The sequence below is a fragment of the Salarias fasciatus genome, chromosome 13, assembly GCF_902148845.1.
Source record: "Salarias fasciatus chromosome 13, fSalaFa1.1, whole genome shotgun sequence".
Classification (NCBI taxonomy): Eukaryota; Metazoa; Chordata; class Actinopteri; order Blenniiformes; family Blenniidae; genus Salarias; species Salarias fasciatus.
In genome coordinates this window covers 14,036,686-14,057,854 of record NC_043757.1, presented here as the reverse complement: position 1 = coordinate 14,057,854, position 21,169 = coordinate 14,036,686, and the positions used below count along the sequence as shown (strand labels likewise).

Sequence of the window (21,169 nt, the reverse complement as noted above, 5' to 3'; positions counted from 1 at the left end):
TCGATCCTCAGATGAGCTCAGCCTTCTCCCTCGGTGAGCTCACTCCACCGCAGCTTCGTCACACACACAAATTTACCCCACTTGCCGAAAACAGTGAATCACCAACCATGAGCAATAGTCTGCTGGCAGCTAGGATGGATCCATACAGTGATGGGATTGAGCTTGCTGCTCCGGCAGTCCAGTCACGTCCTTCTCATCTGAGTGAAACAGATCCCGGCATCAGTGCTGATTATGAAAACCAGACTCAACATGCCACCTTTGCTTATCTCTCCGATAAATTTGGCCGCCAGCCTGCAGACAGTATTGCCAGTGATCGATGCCATGCCCGAATGGAAAATGAGGGAATCAATGAAGGTGGAAAAGGTCCCTTCTTATCAAATTACTCAGTTCTCCATGGGGAAACTACTGGAGAAAATAATCCAAATGCTGTTTGGTCGCCTTTAGACAGCAATACAACTCTCAGTGTAAATCAGTCTTCGCCCAGGAAGTTGCTGGAAAGTGCCACTTTCTCAATCTCTCATAGCAACGACAAAGACAGTCCAACAGATGGCAGCAGAGTCACAGTTCCTCCTCAAACACTGTTTCATTCAGAAAATAATATCAGTATCGAATCTGATCCCAGCGGCTGTCAAAGTGGTGAAAGCTGGGGTACACGTGTTCCTCCACAACATCCCCGCTCCTCTCAGTTACCTGCTGGCTCAGTTGAAGCTATTGCAGCTCAAACACTGAATCAAAAGGGCTCTGATGGTCAAGACTTGATACTGACTGCAGATGACACCAAGATGTTCGCAGAGGCCTTTTCCCCAGAGTGTGACAGCAGCTTGAATGTCAGTAATGCTACTCTGCAGATTTCTGCATCTAAAAAACAGAAAGAAAAAAGAAATCCAGATGTGGATTGCGACAGCAGTTTGAATATCACGAGCGCCACTCTGCCGGTTTCTGCATCTGAACCGATGGAAGAAAAAGTAAATCCAGACAATGGCTATGAAACTTGTTTGAATGTCAGGACTGGTACTCTATTTTCTGCTCCTGAAAGGAGGAATGAAGAAGTAAATCCTGACATGGATTGGGATGGTAGTTTGACTGTCAGCAGTGATGCTCTGGCTGTTTCTGCATATGGCAGGAGGGGAGAAGTAAATCCAGACACTGATGATGGTAGTTGTTTGAATTCCACTCGGGGTACTGTGCTGGTTTCTGCACCTGAAATGAAGAGGAAACCAGTAAATCTTGACATTGGTTGTGATAGTATTTCAGATACTACTAGCGCTACTCTGCAGTTTTCTGCATCAGAAAAGGAGAAAGGAAAAAACCAAGACATGGATTGTGATAGTTTGAATGTCAGTAGTGATGCTCTGCATGTTTCTGCACATGGCAGGAGAGAAGAACTAAATCCAGATGTTGATTGTGATCGTAGTTTGAATGGCACTCATGCTGCTCTGCAGGTTTCTGCTTTTGAAAAGCAAAAGGAAAAAGGAAATCCAGAAATTGGTTGTGACAGTAGGTTGAATACCACTCATGGTACTCTGCTGGCTTCTGTACCTGAAATGGAGGAAGAAACAGTAAATCCAGACATTGGTAGTGATTGTAGTCTGAACTCCGCTCGTGCTGCTCTGCAGGTTTCTGCATCTGAAAAGCAGAAACCAAAAATAAATCTGGACATGGACTGTGATAGTAGCTTGAATACCACTAGTGGTACTCTGCAAGTTTCTGCACCTGAAACGAAGGGAGAGACAGTAAATCCAGACTTTGGCTGTGATCGTAGTTCAAACACAACTCGGGGTACTCTTCAGGTTCCTGCATCTGAGAAGCAGAAAGAAAAAATACACCCTGACATGGATGGTGACAGCAGTTTGAATGTCAGCAGTGATGCTCTGCTTGTTTCTTCATATAGTAGAAGAGCGGAAGGAATAAATCCAGGCAATGATTTTGACAGTAGTTCTAATACAACTCGGGCTACTCTGCAGGTTTCTGCAGCTGAAAAGGAGAAAGGAAAAAACCAAGACATGGATTGTGATAGTTTGAATGTCAGCAGTGATGCTTTGCTTGTTTCTACATGTGGCAAGAGAGAAAAAGGAGTAAATCCATTCAATGATTGTGATAGTAGTTCAAATACAACTCGTGCTGCTCTGCAGGTTCCTGCATCTGAAACACAGGGAAAAACAATAAATCCAGACACTGGTTGTAACAGAAGTCCAGATACCACTAGTGCTGCTCTGAAGGTTTCTGCATCTGAAAAGCAGAAACAGAAAATAAATCAAGACATGGATTGTGATAGTAGCTTGAATACCACCGGTGGTGCTCTGCAGGTGTCTGCACCTGAAAGGAGCGATGAAGCAGTAAATCCTGACATGGGTTGGGATAGTTTCAATACCACTCATGGTACTCTGCTGGCTTCTGTACCTGAAATGGAGGAAGAAACAGTAAATCCAGACATTGGTATTGATAGTAGTTTGAACTCAACTCGTGCTCCTCTGCAGGTTTCTGCATCTGAAAAGCAGGAACAGAAAATAAATCAAGACATGGATCGTGATAGTAGCCTCAATACCACTGGTGCTGCCCTGCAGGTGTCTGCACCTGAAAGGAGGGATGAAGAACTAAAACCTGACATGGAGCGTGATAGTAGTTTGAATGTCAGCAGTGAGGCTCTGGTTGTTTCTGCATATGGCAGGAGGGGAGAAGTAAATCCAGACATTGATTGTGATGGTGGTTTGAATACCACTCACGGTACTCTGCTGTTTTCTGCAGCTGAAATGAAGGAAGGAAAATTAAATCCGGACATTGGTAGTGATAGTAGTTTGAATACCACCAATGCTACTCTGCAGGGTTCTGCATTTGAAGGGAGGGAAAAAGTGAATCCAAACATTGACCTTGGACGCTGTAACACTGGTATTAGGGACAGCTTGGTTTCTGAGGCTGAACTGGACAGAAGCAGGTCGGATGTATCTGAGGATCACCATGTAGCTCATTACTCCCCGTCAGACAGCAGCCAGTCATCCAGTTTGTCCTCTTCAAATGGTTTAAAGGCTCATGAAGATGGCCCAGAGGAATTGATTTTAAGAAGGACTGATGTCAGTGATTTTCAAAAGGCTCAAACTCAAGACCTTGAAAGCAGCAGTGCTTTAGATCTAAATTCTCCACAGGCTTTATATGAACACAGTTGGCCTGAGTTCACACAGCCAACCAGTGTTGACTTTGCCGCGGATTTACCTGAGAAAAACACACTTCAGTCAAACAGCAAACACACAGGAGACCCAAAAATGAAATTTGAGGAAGAAAAAGTCAGCGAGAGAACAGAACAGCCTGAGGCTTCAGGTATCCAGCTTCAGCTGCTGCAGGTCTTTAAGGCCGTTTCCTCCAGTCAGGACCTTTCAGTGCTTCAGGAGGTGATGGAGACTCTGAGCAGTGCTCTGGGGGGCGACTCTCTGGTGGAGGACAGGTGGCACACACTGGAGAGCATCAAAGAGGAGAGCTCAGAGGGAGAGGATGAGGGGTCAGCGGCGGACGACACTGCTTCCTGTCACACTGCTGCCAGAACTCAGCAACCTTCAGACACCCAAGAAGACGAAGCCAAAAATAAGGTTCATTTAGTTTCAGGGTGATTTTCGCACCCTTCATTAGTTTGTGAATTAAAGCACATTTATTCAACATTTCACTTTTCGCTTTCCCACCACAGCTGTTCTCCGTCCAGGATTATTTAGAGTGTGTTGGCAGACTGCAGGATCATGCTGATGTTTTAGACGACGTCAAGAAAGACCTGCCTACCCAAGTGCCCACATGCACCAGTATGGAGGAGCTGCAGATACAAATAGATGAATTTCAGGTCAGCAAAACTTAGCTTTATGTAGTATAAATTATCATGACAATTTATTTTAAATCATACATAATGCTGTTGAAAATATCTCTTCTAGTGTCTGGAGTCGCATTTTTCCAGACTGGCTGATGTTCTGACATCAGACCTGGAAAAAGCCAAACAGCTTCTAAACTGTGTTGATGAGGATATTCCCATTCAAATCCACGAAGATCTGGCCTCAACCTACCTGGAGCTGGAGCCGAATTTTAGTGCCGTGTCTCACATGTGTGCCGAAAGAAGGGACTCTCTGATCCAAGCGATGGAAACAGAGAAGGTTGGTGTTCAGGTGGTCAGACAATTGCAGTTAAAGTCGTAGCAGCAGAAATCAACTCATTTATTTGTGATTTCAGGTTCATTTGGAATCGACGTACCAAAAATATTTAGGTGAACTTGAGGAACTCAAAGGTCTCATTCAGAGAAACTCTGAGATGTGGGATGTGGATTTGAGCTCATGTAACGTGGACACACTGAAAGATTTGAGCCAACAAAATAAGGTGTGTTGAAATTCTAACTGAACACATTGCACATGTACAGTAACTAGAATCATGCAGCGTAACTCAAACTCTTCTTCCAGGACACAGAAGACAGTCTGCTCAGTGAAGCCAGGCTCAGGTTGGAGGATGCCACGTTTGAAATCCAGTGCTTTATTTCTGAGAATGCTCAGTTTCTGAGTCCGTCTCAGAGCAGCTGCCTCCTGAAGTCCCTGAGCAGCGCTCAGCGTGGGCTCAGGGACCAGATAGACAGGGCTGCTGCACAGAGGAGCGCCTTAGAGGGCCTGCTGGAAGCCAGAGAAGGAGAAAATCGGGATCAGGTCTGCCTGTGTTTGTGCTGTTTGTTTCACAGATGTTGTTTCAGATGTGAGTGTGGATTCACACCACTGTTTACACACATTTCAGTTTCTATAAAAGTCGAAATTATCCAGTTTTTACCTGGACTTAAATGAAATGTTTTGATTTTACGTTAGGGACAAGTGTTCTTTCTTTTTTCTTCCTCTTTTTGTTTTGCTGATAGGTTGAGGTCACGACAGCCCAGTGTTAATGCCTGAGTGTTTGAACAAGTGACTGCATTGCATGTTTAAATGCCTGAACCCTCCTGCTTACTAACCTTTCTGCTGGTTGTACCCTGCAGGCCCGAAGACTCCAGTGAACAATTAACGCTGGAAAAACAATGTTTGTCAGAACACTTTCATGCACAATGAGCCCACTAACACACACACACGATAAGATGTTATCTGGTTCCGATCACGAGATCAAAGCTGTGATGACAAAGGGCATGTTTACAGCATACTAGAGTTTTGTGCTTTTTGATGCAGGGAAATATGTGTAGACTTTGCATGGTCCTCTGTGTGTGCTTCACACGTTTCTCTCATGATCTGATTTTTCTGCTCCCAAATACTAAAACAGGTATTCAGACTATGAAGATCAGCCTTTATTTGAAAATGGCTGTAGGTTTTCATTTGCTCCAAGTAAAGATTGTGAAGTTTGAGCTTAACTTAAGATGTTTAACGTCTATTTTTTTATAATTATTTTGTTCAGTCTTTGTTGGAGAGACACAAGGAGTTTGCGGAGAAGTTGGAGGATGTCTGTGACAGTCTCACTCTGACTGAGAACCGGCTGATCGGTCATCAGCAGCAGGCCGGAAATGCGGAGAGTGTCTCGGACCTGCAGCAGTACCAACAGGAACACCAGGTCTGATACAGTTTTGATTTGATCACAAGAAGTTTTTCGTGAAATGACAGCAGGTGCCTAATAATCAACACCTGCCTCATTGCCCCGTCTGATCTGAAGGCTCTGCAAAAAGACGTTTTGACCAACGCCAGCGCCCTGAATGAGGTGATCAGCAGCACGAAAAAGTTTCTGGATGAAAACCGCAGCAAGCTGATGCCAAATCAGGTCGCGAGTATTGAGAGCAAGTTGGAAGAGGCTAAAGACAGAGCCAAGCTCATCAACCAGCGGGCGGAGGAGTCCAGGAAGGATTTGGAGAAGGTGGTTACAACGGCCATAAAACAAGAGAGCGAAAAGGTTCGGGTTACTTTCATATGTTCGGTTTGTGGAAAAATATGTATCGGCTGACAGTTTGAGTGATGCGGTGGTATGAAGTCAGCATTGGTAATGTGTGGTCCGTCTCTGCAGGCAGCAGCTGTTGAACGGCTTGAAGAAAGTAAGAACAAAATCGAAGGTCTTCTGGGCTGGATATCCAACATAGGGAATCAAAACAACGGCGGTCAGGAGCAAACTGACCATATAAGTGCAGAAAATGGAAACCTGCCAGAGGAAACCTCGGTTAAGGCAGTGATGGGGGAGGACGACGACGCCAATGGAAATGCTTTACAGACCGCCGAAAATGATAGTGGTGGAGAGACCGGGGGCGACAACGATGCATCCCACGACCTGGAGAAGCAGTACGACCGAGTCAAGGTGAAGCTTGTTTGTTGTGTGTCAATCAGTAACACTGGAAGAGCAACATGGATTTATGAGAAGTGTCACAAGCTTCTATCATCATTTGCTAAGATGCACCAAAACAGGTTTTAAGTATTGAATACCAACAACTAATCTTGAATAAATATCTGTAGAGATTGCGCATTTAAACTGAATAAAAACAGTAAAATAGCAGAGTTTATGTGTGAAAGGTTGAATTAATTAGAGTGACCGCAGCTTTTTGCTTTTCTTGTGTCTTCAGGCACGTCATCAAGAGATCCTCTCCCAGCAGCAGGATCTGATCATGGCCACACAGTCGGCTCAGGCTCTGCTCGACAAGCAAGCGAATGTTCTGTCTCCGGAGGAGAAAGAGTCTCTGCAGAAGAACATCCAGGACCTGAAGCAGCGCTACGAGGCCTCCCTGACTCAGGCCGAGCAGCAGATGAAGCAGGTGCAGGGCGTCCAGGAGGAGCTGAAGAAGTTCACCGACGACTGCGACGAGTTTGAAAGCTGGTTGAACCAGGCTGAAGCAGAGATGGAGGAGCTGGGCGCTCCTGCAGGTTCCCATAATGTACTCAGTGATAAGCTTCAGCAGCAGAGGAGCTTCTCAGAGGATGTGATTTCCCATAAAGGGGACCTTCGCTTCATCACGATTTCGGGACAGAAAGTCCTGGACGTGGCTAAAGCCTGCGGTTCGGCTGACCCTGCAGCTAAGAACACTGAGCTGCGTGTGGATACTTCAGGGACCTGCACTGCTGTCCAGGAGAAACTGGATTCTGCAGCCAGCCGATACAAAGCACTGCATTCACAGGTACTGAACCATACGCAGTGATCGGTTTGTGCCACAAGGTGGAAGCATTTGACTCCACAAATAACTCTAAATATAGTCAATGGTTCATTAGGGTGTCATTTTATTCTGTGATAATTTAGCAAAAAAAAATAACATAATTATAGAAACACATGCTAAGTGTTTCTGTGTTCTACTTTATGTGGATTCAGATAGTGTTGCATACTGGTTTATCTTCTTTCTTGTAGTGCAACCTCCTTGGCAACAACCTCAAAGAAGTGGTCGACAAATACAAGAAGTATGAAGAATCGAGTGCTGGCCTTTCAAAGTGGCTCAACAGCTCCGAGGAGGAGTCGAGAAAACATCAATCAGAAGCCATATCAGCCGACCCGCAGACGCTGCAGAGACAGCTGGAGGACACCAAGGCAAGAAACACGCAGCACGGCTGAGAGAGTCAGACGAAGTGTGAAATGAAGTTTGCGTTGATCTGAGAAAGTGGTTTTTAAAAATAACATCTCCATGTGTATTTTTCTTTATTTTTTATGGAGCCCCTTTAATCTTTAAGGCTAAAAGGTCACAATGAAGTCTTTTCAAAGCCTACTCGCTTGGAGTGTGCAAAAATTTCTTTTATGAAAAATGCGCTTTCACGGTCCTCGCTGCTTTGGCCTGGAACTGTGCTTGTTACAGCTTTTTTATGACTTTCATCAACAATGCATAAACTTTAATGGAAGCGAGCTTACGAATGAGCCAGATAGAAACATAAAGAACAACTTCATTTAGAGACAACACATGCAAAAGTTGGCACATGGACTGGGTTAGGAGGTCACAGACCTGCACAATAGACCGGCCTTACCATATACAGTCTTTCCACTGACTTAAGAACTGAAGGCTATTTTTAGCTCCACTTTCAAACCCACATGTGAACAGTATAACTCTGGTTATTTGTAGAGTGCATTCTCCAATGAGAGGATAAGAAAGTGGGCTGACAGAGCTGTCTCTTTGAAAGCTTTTGGCTGCAGCAGACGCGAGCATTTCTCTGTGGGGAGGTATTGACTTACAGCAAAGATATTGCCCAGATAAGAGATGCTTATGAGCCGACCAACAGCCACAGTTTTTTGAGCTCCAATCACAGATCACAGCACAAATCCTAACATTTTCTATATGTGTACCATTCAAGATCAGCAAGCACATTTACCCCAAATCACAGTAGTCATCCTCTTTGATTTTCTATTAGATGAAATATGCATATTATAATAGCACATGTAAATAATGGCTGTTTGTGGAAATAAAGCCCTTTTTACTGACGTCACTCCACTAATTTGCAGGCTCTTCAAGGTCAGATGATGGGACATCAGACTGCCATCGACACGTTACGTAAAACTGCTGAGGCTTTGATCACATCTGAAGGAGATCTGCTGAGCAACACGGACGAGATCCAGGAGACAGTAGGTGAGGAAATCCGTTGCAGATTGTGTCACATTACCTCAGAACTGACATTAACGGTCTTCTCGTTGCAAGTAATGTCTTGAATAATGGAAAGAGGGTGGAGAACTTTTGAAAACACAGCCTTGGTGAACCCAGATACTTATAAGTATCTTTATATAAGTTTTTTCCTCATGTGTACCAAACAGTGAGAAGTGATTCTGTTTTAAAGACAACCTGATGTGCTCCATGCGTTGCAGACGACATTGTGGAGCGCTACGACAACCTGTCCAAGTCTGTCAGTGACCGAAACCAGAAGCTGCAGATCACCCTGACTCGATCAATGAGCGTGCAGGATGGTCTGGATGAGATGATGGGATGGATGGAAGGAGTGGAAGCCCGAGTGAAAGAGAAAGGCCAAATCCCTCTGGATTCTGCATCTATTGGAGAAATACTCGGAAAGGAAGCGGTATGGATTCTTGTCATGACTCCAGCTACATATTACTTTATTATTTATTTATATACATATTACTTTGCTATATGTTTGCTTTGTTATCTATTAAAATGTTTTTTGTTTTGTCAATCCTGTGTTTTTCAGGCATTGGAGCAGGACATCGCCAGTCGTAAGAGCAGCGTCTACACCATGAAATCTAAGGTGAAGACGTTTGTGGAGACGGCAGATCCGTCTGACGCCGTGCTGCTCAAGTCCAAAATGGACGCTCTCTCCCAGCGCTTCTTTGACGCTTGTGACAAGCACAAGCAGAAAGTCTCCCAGCTCGAGCGGCTGAAAGAAAAGGTCGAGCAGTTCGAGGACGTGGCTGATAAAGTCCAGCAGTTTGTTGTGAAGCGTTCGCAAGAGCTGCAAGAAACCGACGGGCCGGGGTCAACATTCAATGAGCTCTCCAAGCTGATGGAGGTAAATTTACTGCTTGACATGATCTGAAGCTGCTGACGGTAACATCACTGATTTAACTGTAACATCGTGACGATAATCTCACTTCAGGACACCAAAGCTGACATGGCCGAGTGCGCCAGGGATCTGGAGAAGCTGCAGACTCTTTCCAAGGATCTCTCTGAAATGAGCACGGATGGAAACAGAGTCCAGATTCAGAGCAAGATGGACGATCTCACCAATGTTTTCAACACCTTCAAGGACACCGTCAAAGAAAAGTGAGGGGGGAAGAGACGAGACGTTGCACTTGAAGCAATGAATTTTAGAACCCGGTCTAACTGGTAATGCACTCATGCATGACTGCTCTGTCTGATTTTGCCGTCGACTGCAGGGAAGAGGAACTATCATCCTGTCAGGACCAGCTGGGAGAGTTCAGATCTGCAGCCAGCGCGCTCTCCAAGTGGCTGGAGGAGACCAATGACAAAGTGCCTGCGGTTCAGCCAAGCAGCACTGAGAAAAGTCTGGAGAAGGACCTGCAGATAGTCAACGTGAGTCATGGATAAATAAAGGATATGTCGTTTCGACAGGTTGTTTTTTTTACCCCCCCCTTCTATCTATTTTAAGTAGCATATGCATATTGAAACTGATGGAAGAAATGTCATTGATGCCGCAGCACTTTGCGTCAGAGCAGTTTGCAGTTCATGTGTTCTGCAACAGACAGAGCTTAGTGTTTCTAATAGATGGTAGCAATCCACTCCTCCCTAAACTGCATGAAGCTCAACCTGTTTTCTCTGCCAAGCATTGACAGACGAATTGCAAGTGTTTATAGAGGACAGATGTAGGAGTGAAACATGATGGTGTCCAGCAGGGGAGACTAGTTTCCTAACGATATGTTGCAGCAGAGATTACAGGCACAGATTTTGTAAAAACAAAAAGTTTTAGAAAAAAGTTTAAGAAATCAATTTCTTAGGTATTTTTTTTTTCATTTAGATTGGTCACAGTGCATGGGCAGTTCATCTCCACATTGTGAAACCTCAAAAAAGCAGCTTTATTCAGAATTTTATTCTAAATATGAAACAAACAAAAACTAAAGAATTGTTCAGTATGTTAGTCCAGAAGGACAGAAGTACAAGAAAAGAAATACATTATTTAAAATAAAAACACTGTTTATACAGCACTTCTCAATGCATGTTTTTTTAATGACAGCTGTTCACGTTGATTCTCTTTTGTTTGCCTTTAACTGTGTAATTAATCTTTCCTCAGGGCTTGTTAGATGAATGGACATCCAAAGGCCCTTCTGTTGAAGACGTGAACAGCAAAGGATCGGCGCTGTGCAGCCTCATTACTCTTCTCACATCCCCCGCCAAGACAAAGACCACAAACAAGTCGGGTAAAGACCAAAACACTTGATTTCATTCATTCAAATCCCTCAGTGGAATGGGAAGCATGGTGTTCAGCCTCATGTCAGGTTTGCATCACTAACCATTAGAGATCATGAGAGCAGCGTTCAGACGGTGGTCAGACTTCCTGTCCTTTATTCAAACTGTCTTATGTCTCTGCATCAGCTCTTACTAATGGTGGTGGTCCAGCAAGCCATGCCTACCTAACAAATAAAGGTAACTCTGTGTGTGTGTGTGTGTGTATACGTGTGTGTGTGTGTAACTGCTGCTATGTAAATGCACTGTGTTGGTGTGCTGTGGTTGATGTAGTTTTGTGCTGAATGTGTATCTTTTTTTTTGAAGTTTTATTGTTGGTATGTTCAGATTATGAGTGAAAGGAACAAAATGCAAATACAGAGAGGGGTTTAATTTTTAATGCATTTTTGTATTCTTTCATCATATCATATCAATATTTTCTCTGTGTAAGTAGAAATTGAAAGACCAAAAATCAATGAGATCAGATGGGATCATGTCATGTAAATTCCAAGTTAAATTCTTCAAGCTCTTTCTTGATTTCTTGTGTTAATTTTAAAAATACTCGCAATCTTAGATCTGAGATAAGTTCATTTTCTGAACATACTGTTCAAAGCTTCACTAACAGTGTCTGACTAGCATTGCATGCAGAATATCACATTGCTGTAAAGTCTTGTTCAATAAACTTGACGGAATTGTTTGTGATGTCCTCAGAGCTGATGGGGATTCAGCAGAATATGACATTCATCAGCGAGGGTTACGCAAAGCTCGGAGAAACCCTGAAAAGTCGAGCGGCAGAGCTGAGCAGCTCGGTGCAGGAGGTGAAAGAGGCCCGAAAAGAGACGGAGGACATGATGACATGGCTGAAGGACATGAAGAAGACCGCAGCGTCCTGGGGCGGCACAGCCACCGAGAAAGATTCGGTGAAAACGCAGCTTGAACAGCAGAAGGTACTAAAATTTTATAGTTTACCAAATTGACTGTGGAATGAAATTATATTTCCAAGCTGCGCACAATTCTCGCTTATTTTGTTCACAAGTGTCAGAGTCACACAGCATTCCTTTTGGAAATCACATGTTTGAAGATTTGATTTGTTTTATTCTCTTAGGCATTCGAGGACGACATGAAGCAGAAGCAGGAGCAGCTCCAGAAGCTCAGAGAGAAGCTTCTTAACTTGATTAAGACTCACCCAAACTCCCCGGAGGCTGCAAAATGGAAGCAGATGCTGGCTGAAATAGGTATGCAGCAAGGTGTTGTCTCCAGATGGCCCTGGGTAATTTATGACACTGAGACTGTCAAAAGTACGGCGAATCCTTCTGACAAATAACGTATCTCATTACAGTCCTGCTCTCTGAGTAATACCTTCTGTGAAACGCTAGATTGTCTTTATTGTGTGTGTGTGTCTTCTAAAACTGCACCACACACAATTTACACAACAATTTGTGGTACCTGTTTGTTTACACACTAGTTAAATTAACACATTTGTGATGCCAGATCCTGCACACTGGGAGGTTTTGCTGGGAAAACAGTGGGGAAGACAACAGAAAGGTGTTGTTGTGCTGACTAATGCAGGCGAGGTGTGGTTGTTTAGATGCCGCTTGGGCAGAAGTGAGCGGCTCCGTCGAGGAGAGGAAGCAGCACCTGGAGCAGTCCAACAAGAACCTGGACGTCTTCCAATCAACCGAGCTGCAGCTTGGCCAGTGGCTCTCCGAAAAAGAGCTGATGATGAGTGTTCTCGGCCCCCTCTCCATTGACCCCAACATGCTGAAAATGCAGAAACAGCAAGTCCAGGTAAGCAAGGTGCAGGTTTGCTGGGAATAATGTGGCAGAAGCGGGTGTTTCCTGTGGTTCGCTGAAGGGTCGATTCACTTTACTTCTCCATCAGATCCTCCAGAATGAGTTCAAGAGTCGGAAACCTCAATACGAGCAGCTGGAGGAAGCCGCCGCCGCCATCCTCAGCTCGTCAGACGGCCAAGATGCTTCGAGCGGGAAGGCGGTGAAGGAGCAGCTCGCCGCCGTCACGCAGAAGTGGGAAGGCCTGACGGGACAGCTGGACCAACGAGACGGCCTCATCGACCAGGCGGCGGTGAAGACCGGACAGTTTCAGGAGTTGCTGAGGAGCCTCAGTCAAACGGCCTCTCAGCTGGAGAGTCAGCTCACAAATCACCACAGCCACAGCACCCAGCCCGACGCCGTCAAGAAGCAGCTGGAGGACGTCCAGAACATCTCGGCTCAGCTGAGGGACGAGAAGAAGAAGCTGAAGAATGCTGAGGCCATTAACGCCGAGCTCACGGCCATGGTGACGGAGGACTATCTCAAAGCGGACTTGGCCAGGCAGCTGGAGAGCGTCAGCAGGCCTTTCAAACAGTTGGAGGAGAAAGCAGGTTAGTGGTTTATCTCAGTCCGACTCTGGAGTGTTGTAATATTTACACAGAAGGAACTGTGAAACAATTCCCAACCTTTGATCATTTACACAGTAAAATCCAATCAATCCCCTTACTTTTGAAAATGAGCAATAATGATTTTATAATAAGATAATAATTACAACAACTTTTATTGTCATAAAATGCAATCATGTAATGTGTATACATACATATGTTAAAATTAGATTAGGACACCATTAAACAGGAAAAGAAAATTCCTGGAAATGGTAGATAAGTATGTTGGAACCATGTGTACCATTGTTGTTTTAGTTCTTCTCTGTGTTTTACATTTTTCTCTCCTCTCTCTTTTTTTTCAGCCCAACAGATCGAACAGTTAAACTCCACCTTCGCCAGCTCTCAGCAGTTTCACCAGACTTCCAAAGACTTCCAGGCATGGCTGGGTGAGAAACTCCAGGACCAGTCAGGGCCTCAGCCCGTTTCCGCCAAAGTGGAGGTTCTGCAGCAGAGCCTGGAGGAGCACAGCAAGCTCCAGAAGGCGCTCGGCGACCACGAGGAGGCCTACAATACAATCACTGGAGAGGGAGAGATGCTTCTTCACAACACTGATGGTGCAGAAAAGTTAGCACTGCAGGGACAACTCACTACCCTGGCCTCCAACTGGGAGGAGGTGAAGAAGAGTGCTGCCGAACACGCCGAGAAGCTTCAAACGGCTCTGCTGAAGTCTCAGAAATACCAGGAGCATGCGGAAAAGCTGAGCTCCTGGATCCAGGAGTGTGAAGCCAACGAGGGCCGGGTCAAACTCACGGCTGATCCCGTTGCGGTGGAGGACTCCCTTTCTCAGGTGAAAGCTCTCCAGAAGGACGTGGACAAGCACAGAGGTTTGGTGGAGCAGCTCAACACAGCGGCTGAAAGCCTCCTTGAGGTGGCCAACGCAGACACCGAAGCCGTCAAAGAAGAGAAGTCCAGCATTGGCAAGAGAGTGGACAAGTTATTCGAAGGTCTTCAGGGCAAACGGGACTCCCTGGAGAAGATCTCACGCACAGTTAAAGAATTTAACGACGCCCTCAAAGAGGCGAAGGGTCACCTGGAGGGTGCTAAGAAGCAGGTGGATGCGTACGAATCGCAGGGCGTGCAGGCGTACAGCAACAAGAATTTAGCCAACATGAAGGCTCAGCATAAGAGTTTGGAGGGTGTGCAAAACCAAGTGGAGCACATGAAGGCCTTGGCAAAGGACCTGGTAGTGGAAGTCCCAGACGCTGACGGAGTGACGGATCTCTTACTGCAGGCAGACAGCCTAGAAAAAGACTACAGCAGCCTCGACAGGAAGCTGGAGGACACGTGCCACGTGTTGGAGGGTAAGCTGCAGGGCATCGGGCAGTTCCAGAACAGCCTTCGTGAGATGTTCACCCGTTTCACGGAGCTGGATGACGAGCTGGACGGGATGTCTCCCGTCAACCTCGACCTGACCGCTCTTAAAGAGCAGCAGGAGAGCATCCAGAGTTTTGTGGCCAAGTTGCGGGAGCTGATGGCTAACACGGCCAACGCCGGAGACAGCTGCAAGAAGATGCTTGAGACCGAGTCGTCCCCTGACCTGTTGGGCCTGAAGAGAGACCTGGACGCTCTGAGTAAGCAGTGTGGAAAACTGTTAGACAGAGCCAAAGGAAGAGAGGAGCAGGTGCAGAGCACTCTCGCCACGCTGGAGGACCTGTACCGTCAACTCCATCAAATGGAGGATAAACTGTGCAGAGCTGTGGACAAGGAGGCGTCCCAGGAGGCCGTCGGCATGGAGACAGATGTGATCAACCAACAGCTGGAAGCCTTCAAGGTATGTTGACTCAAAGCTTAATTTTGATTTATCAGATGAAAGAGTGGAAAGCTGGAGTCCGAGTGAACATATTTGGAATCACAGCAGCGCGACAGTTTAATGGTATCAGATTATTCCACGTTCCACTCATACCTGTTTGTGCACAACTACTCTTATTGATCTCCTGAGAGTCTAAAACAGAGTGATTTCATATCTGTTCAAGATCTGAGTGCTTTAAAACTGGCTTTAAACAGCAGTGATGATGCTTGACTTGAGATGTGTTGCTCCTGCTTACAGATTTAGTGCTTGTTTGTTGGGTGCGCTTGTAGTTATGTGCTTACAATTGAAATGTAGAACTTATTTTGGTTAGTAACTCTGTGCTTTCTTGGTTTTGGACAATGTTTGAGTCCACATTGATTTATGTAAAAATCATACTTAGACAGTCTTACTACCAACATAATCAGACATCTGTAGCTAGTGGGTAAATTAGTGTTTCTTTTTAGGCTTATTTATTTATTTTTTTAAGGAAATTATGATTCTTGCTAAGATCCAGCTTTTCAGTAACATATGACATTTTCAGAGACACAATCTAAAGCTCCAGTCGGATTATATTCATTTTAGTTACTGTCCATTCATGAAACCGTGCGCAGGATCCAACCAGAAGCAGGCTCTTAACTCAGCACTCCTGCTACATTTGTGACAATCCTCTGGGGATTGTTGGTTCATTCAGGGCATCTGGCATGAACAAAAGAGCTGGGGTCCATATGCAGTGATGGGGAAAGAGGGACGGAGCATCGCAGCCAGGTGGCTGCCAGCAGGGCGTCGCTTGATTCAATAATGAAGCTGAGCCTGCCTCCTGATCTTTTAACATAGATATTGTGGCTTTGATTCTTCACAGCCTGACATCATTTGTAACCCTAAGCCCTCATTTGTTCTGCTATTTTGACCTTTTTAACTTGAAGGCCAACAAATAACACTACTTTAAACCTATTTAGTGACCTAATGTTACATCATAGGCACAAAAACGGTTTAACACAATAGTTTTTATTTGTGACCAAATAAAAAAACTGAAATCAGGCCAGATTTTTTTTAACTGTGTTTAATGGAAAATACTACACATGCTTCTGTTTGCATTTTCACTAGGAATATATGTATTATAAACAAACAGTTTTAAAGGGGCTGCATGGTGGAGTAGTCGTTAGCAGGATGTCTTGATTTGGGTTCAGGCTGTGCTCAGTTTGCATGTTCTCCCCTGTGCATATCTGGGTTTCCTCTATTTTTTCCCTATTTTCCAAAACATGTGTTTGAGGTTAAATCAAATTGCCCTTGGGTGTGTGTGTGTCTTGACTCTTCAGTTATATAATAAATAAAGGATGAATGGATGGATGAAAATGAATTTGTCGCAGCTCTACAACAGCCAGTAAAAGTCAATAAAAGAACCTCAGCATTATTTCTTTTGGGGTTTTGAACATCTTGGATAAACTAGAGACGGGGCTAAGTAATGGTTAAGTAGTTAGCACTCCTGTATCACAGCTTGAATATCCCACATTGAATCCCAGTCGCCAGACTTTCTGTTTTGAGTTTACATGTTTTCATTGTGCGTGAATTTCCCCCACTTCCCTGTCAAAGTTCAAAAATGTTTGTATTTGGTGAATTGGTGTCTCTAGATTGATTATTGATATGAGTGAGTGTGTGTGACGGTCTTGGTGCATCTGCCTTCACACATAATAAAATGGGATTGACTAAAGCCCCCCGATGGCCCCAAGTTAGATAAGCAGTGCATGAATATAGAAATACAATACAGGAGATTTAATATGCAGCATTGCAGTAATGCCATACAGCTTCCTAACTCCCCCTAATAGTCTGTTTTCAATTGTTCTTTCAATATTATGCATTCAAATGTGGGTAATTTTGGTGATATCATTTTGGGGAAAAAAAACACAACAGTCAGGCATTAGTAAGATTTACAGACAGATGCAGAAATATTTTAAACCTTGTAAATTCCTGTGGAGGTTTCCAAAAGAGGATTAACCTACATTCAGAGGTGAAACCATGAAAAACGCTCCTTCGTTTACTGTATTTGGCAGTGTCGCTGTAAAACAATGTAAACAGATGTGTATGGGGGGAAATGACACAGATCTGCCCTAATATGTAGGTCAAGGGATTTTTTTTCTTTTTCAATTAAGAGGATGCTTCACTAATGTCGGAGCGCTGCATGCAAACCTCCAGCTGAGTTGTGTGGATTAAAATATCAGAATAGCTCGGGTGGAGGTGTCGGCGCCGCTTGGCTTTAAAGGCCTGCGAGAGCAGCCATTAAAGAGGTGTTTGATTCATATTGTTGCTAAGCAGCGCTGTGTGCTTGTTTTCACCAGGCCATTGTCCCGCCGCCGCTCCGGGTTCAGAGGGCATACACGGCCTCAGCTGCCGGTGGAAAATCCTCTTTGTGGCAATTATGTTTGTGACAAGTATTGTTGCGCATGAATACAAACAGTGAGTCAGTATTAGGAGCTGATTTTCGCTGCAGTATAAAAACAAGTCAACAGCTCTATCGAATCTTTACTCAGCTTTCCGTGAATGAGACCATTGTTATTGTAGGTGAGTGAGATTTACTGGCAGCCCCAAAAGAAAGAAATAAACAAAGACAGGCAGCTCTTGGATTTGTCTGGTTCTATGGCTGTTACCATTTTAGGTGAAGTTTTGAGGACTGTGCTCGGCTTCATGCGTTCGCTCTTGGTTTTCACATGAGTTTTGTTGCAGCTCAGAAGTGCTGGTGGAAGTATAGAAGGAGGTGAAACCTAAAGGTTTGGCTCAGTGACTCAACCCCACTGGGGGGGTTTGTGTGGGTGTCTTTTCTCACAGCTCAGACATTACATCAGTGTGTCTTACAATTCAAAAAAGAATTTCCACTTTCTGAATCACACCGCGGTTCTTTCATTTGCACCGAAGGCGATGATTTAAAAGAAAGTGTCATTCGGTCCACGCAGCACTTACTCACTATGACATTCTCTCTCAAGTGAAACATGAAACTTCTATGGGCCACTTTCTTTACAAGTACAGTATTAGTTGTAAGATGATTACATCGGGGCCTTGTGAAATGCTTTTATTCTGCGTTACACTTAATCTGAAGTATGAAAACAGATTTCAGCTGCCACTAATGGACAGAGGATCGTCAAAACACGCTTCCATTCATGCCTGTGATATGAAAAGCCTTTAAGTAGCAGCAGTTGGCTTCGCTTCGGAAATACTGTCGTGACAGCTTGCACAAGAAGGTCAACTGTCCTGTGCTGTGTGGTAATTTCAACATCCAATATAATAAATTGTATGTCATTTCATTCATTTAAGTAGTTTTAGATTTAAATTTAGCTGTAACTTTTTCCCCTTGACAAGAATAAACTGTGTTTTGGTTGTGGTATATTGCAGCCTTAGTAACCTTCAGGAAATATCTTTGAAATAATGGTTCAAGCAACAAGATTTGAAAAGTGAGTTAGAGTCATAAACGAGATAAAAAAAAATGTGCTGTGAGTAATCAGAGATGTGACGTTCAGAGGTTTAAACCAATTGAGATGAGCATAATTAGAGAGGCGATGTTTATGTTTAGCCCGTGTTTGAATTCATCAGTTACCATGGTAGACCATCGCTGATGACCGTCTACGCCGCTGCACATATATCAGTATTTATTGTCAGTAAGTGGGACGGATGCAGCTCTGACTCATTCAGGAAGTTTGCAATAAGAAGCTCTTTATATTTTACAGTGTATTTTAAAGCAGAGCTGTATTTTTTTCAGTCAAGGAATGCTTTTTTCTTTGGTTTTGCTTGAAGAATCCAGCTCTCAAAGATTATACAGAAAAACTTTTAGATTCAAGGAAATAATTTGTATTCATTCATTTACAATGCTGTAAAAGGCTAAAAGGATTCAATTGTGGAACATCCTCTTTCTTGAACTCCAGATCTTATTTATCTCAGCCAGTGTTCTGTCTTCACCTCCTCTCATGTGTGCAGAGCCGGACAAAGACGCCGCGGCCATTCAGCTCCTCACCGAGCCACCATGCCGCAGACGATCCAGGAAACAAAAATAAATTCCCTTCATTATCTCCTCTGTCCTCCTTTCTTCTTCCGCCCCGGCTAGTGGACATAAAAGCCCGTTCATGCACTTGGCAGAGCGGTGGGTGTTAAATTACCTGGGACCTGTGCCTCCCTCAGCATTCCTCAGTAATTAAGAATGTCTGCAGGGTCCACAGCAACCGTCCACCGGGAGAAAGCAGAGGGCAAAAAGAGAGAGAAAAGGAAAGAAATGCATCTGTTTCAGGATCGTGTGACGTCAGAGAGAGAAAGTTGTTTCTCTGTGTGTGAGAGAGAGAGAATTAGAAAAGCTCGTAGGTACTGGTTCCCCTCCCCGTTCTCTCAGTCAGCGAAAAAAAAAAAAAAAAAAGAGGAAAAGTGAGTGACTGTGTCAGGATGCAGAGGATGGCTTAGAAGTGAAGTCATATGTGCCATGCAGACATAAGGGGGAATTAGAAAGGGAAAAAAGGGTCATATGTCCACCAATCAACATGTGCCGGAGCGGCTCTGAGCACAAATGGAGTTGTGGCAGATGTTGTCTGAATAATGAGCGGGGGCGGGGCATGAAGCCCTCTGCCAGGAGGGTGTCTGTCAGTGCGAGGGGAGCGATGAGAGAGGAAGGGCAGCCTTTTTTGTTTATCTAGGAGTACCAGCTCTGCTCAGAGCTGCCCACAGTTTTGAATAGAGCCTGCCGGATTTGTCTGTGGATGTTTTCACTTTGCACTGAAGATTTCCTTTCAGCTTACAAGGATGCTGCGAGGATTTCAGGGAAAAAGACGCACTTTGGATCAGAGAGCTGATTAAGTTTTTTGGCACTGCACGTACTCGAGCCGTGAAGAATATTTTTGGGATTTCCCTTCCTAATATGGAACACCATGCTGCTGTTCAGTCGTAGCTATTTTTACTCATTGATGTGTTTGTGTTTCTGACACATTTCGTTTCTTATCTAAAGTTTGTCCTGAATTTTATCTGTATTTATTTTTACTTAGAAAATGTCATCGGGCAATTATAGATCAGGTTTTGGAAAGTAAGTCGAAATGTTCCGTGTTGACTTGTTAAATTTCCATTCAGGAGAGGAGGAATACTCCGTATCGGCACGCAGTTGCTTCCCGTGTGATTTGTTGACATTGAGCTCCTTTTTGAATTGCTCAGTGTGCACCATAACAAGTCGGACCTCGAAGGATCTCAGAGCATCTTCAGTCTTTTCTTTGTTGTGAGCTGTGACAATTGTATGAGCATGGGCAAACCGCTGAGCAGACCAGACTGCCTCAGACAAAACCCGTCCTGCATGGGGAAGGGGGAGGAGGAGGACCTGAACATTGACGACTGCTACGTGCCCCAGAGGTCCATCTACGACACCGTCCGGCTCAACGAGCAGATAGACTCGGGCTCGAAGGGCAGCCTTTCTTCCCGACACTTCACAGGCACCCTGCCTTACACGCACCGGACGCTGGACCTCAGCAGCCTCTGCGGAAATGGAGTTATCTCTGCCTCAAGTTCATTTGAGCTCCGGACGAGAAAGCCTGCTTTGCTGGATGAGCGCTCGGTCTTTGATGGACTTAAACTCAATGGGAACATGATCAGGGTGAACGACACGGTGTTGCCCAAGTCGCGTCTGCAGGCCGGAGAGAAGAAGGACCATCCCCATCACCGGCGCTCGTGGCGGACTTTTGCCCCCACTAATTTGGGCGAGTACGCCAGCCGCAGTGGGACGCTGTGCTCGGGGAGCGTGGAGAGGCCCGCGCTGAGCAACGGGAGGCGAGGACAGAGCATGACCAGCTCGCTGACGTCTGAAGAGGACTCGGGCCTGTACAGTCCCACGGCGGAGCGGGAGCGGCGGGCCCAGAGATCTCACATAAGGACGGGTCCCGGCACGAGGAGCCTCTCATCTTCAGAGGCAATGCACATGTCCGGGGACCTGAGGACGGGCCGATCGCTCAGCTCCGGACAGGAGGACTTCCCTTTTTCACCTGTCAGGGACAACAGATCTCTTTATCACAGCAGCAGCTTGGTTCAGGAGAGCAAACAGAAAGAGTCTCCTGCAGGGAATCTTATCGAGAAGGACACCCTGAGCAATGGAGAGTATAAATACTCCACTGGAAGGTCCTCTTTGGGATCTAGGACTCAGAACGACAGCTCTGG

General features: G+C 45.0%; 1 protein-coding gene across 2 annotated transcripts in view; it reads left to right on the top strand.

Annotated features, from left to right (window-relative positions):
* Positions 1-21,169, top strand: part of dst (dystonin) — a 98,700-nt gene that overhangs the window by 52,558 nt on the left and 24,973 nt on the right. For both annotated transcript variants that reach the window (XM_030106091.1, XM_030106092.1), the window contains 17 exons: positions 5,386-5,538; positions 5,638-5,871; positions 5,983-6,267; positions 6,530-7,078; positions 7,303-7,479; positions 8,380-8,503; positions 8,737-8,945; positions 9,075-9,392; positions 9,480-9,646; positions 9,760-9,916; positions 10,632-10,758; positions 10,934-10,984; positions 11,495-11,730; positions 11,889-12,018; positions 12,372-12,571; positions 12,666-13,164; positions 13,521-14,989. In XM_030106091.1, the coding sequence (XP_029961951.1) occupies positions 5,386-5,538; positions 5,638-5,871; positions 5,983-6,267; positions 6,530-7,078; positions 7,303-7,479; positions 8,380-8,503; positions 8,737-8,945; positions 9,075-9,392; positions 9,480-9,646; positions 9,760-9,916; positions 10,632-10,758; positions 10,934-10,984; positions 11,495-11,730; positions 11,889-12,018; positions 12,372-12,571; positions 12,666-13,164; positions 13,521-14,989 (5,085 nt within the window). The remainder of the gene's footprint in view (positions 1-5,385; positions 5,539-5,637; positions 5,872-5,982; positions 6,268-6,529; positions 7,079-7,302; positions 7,480-8,379; positions 8,504-8,736; positions 8,946-9,074; positions 9,393-9,479; positions 9,647-9,759; positions 9,917-10,631; positions 10,759-10,933; positions 10,985-11,494; positions 11,731-11,888; positions 12,019-12,371; positions 12,572-12,665; positions 13,165-13,520; positions 14,990-21,169) is intronic.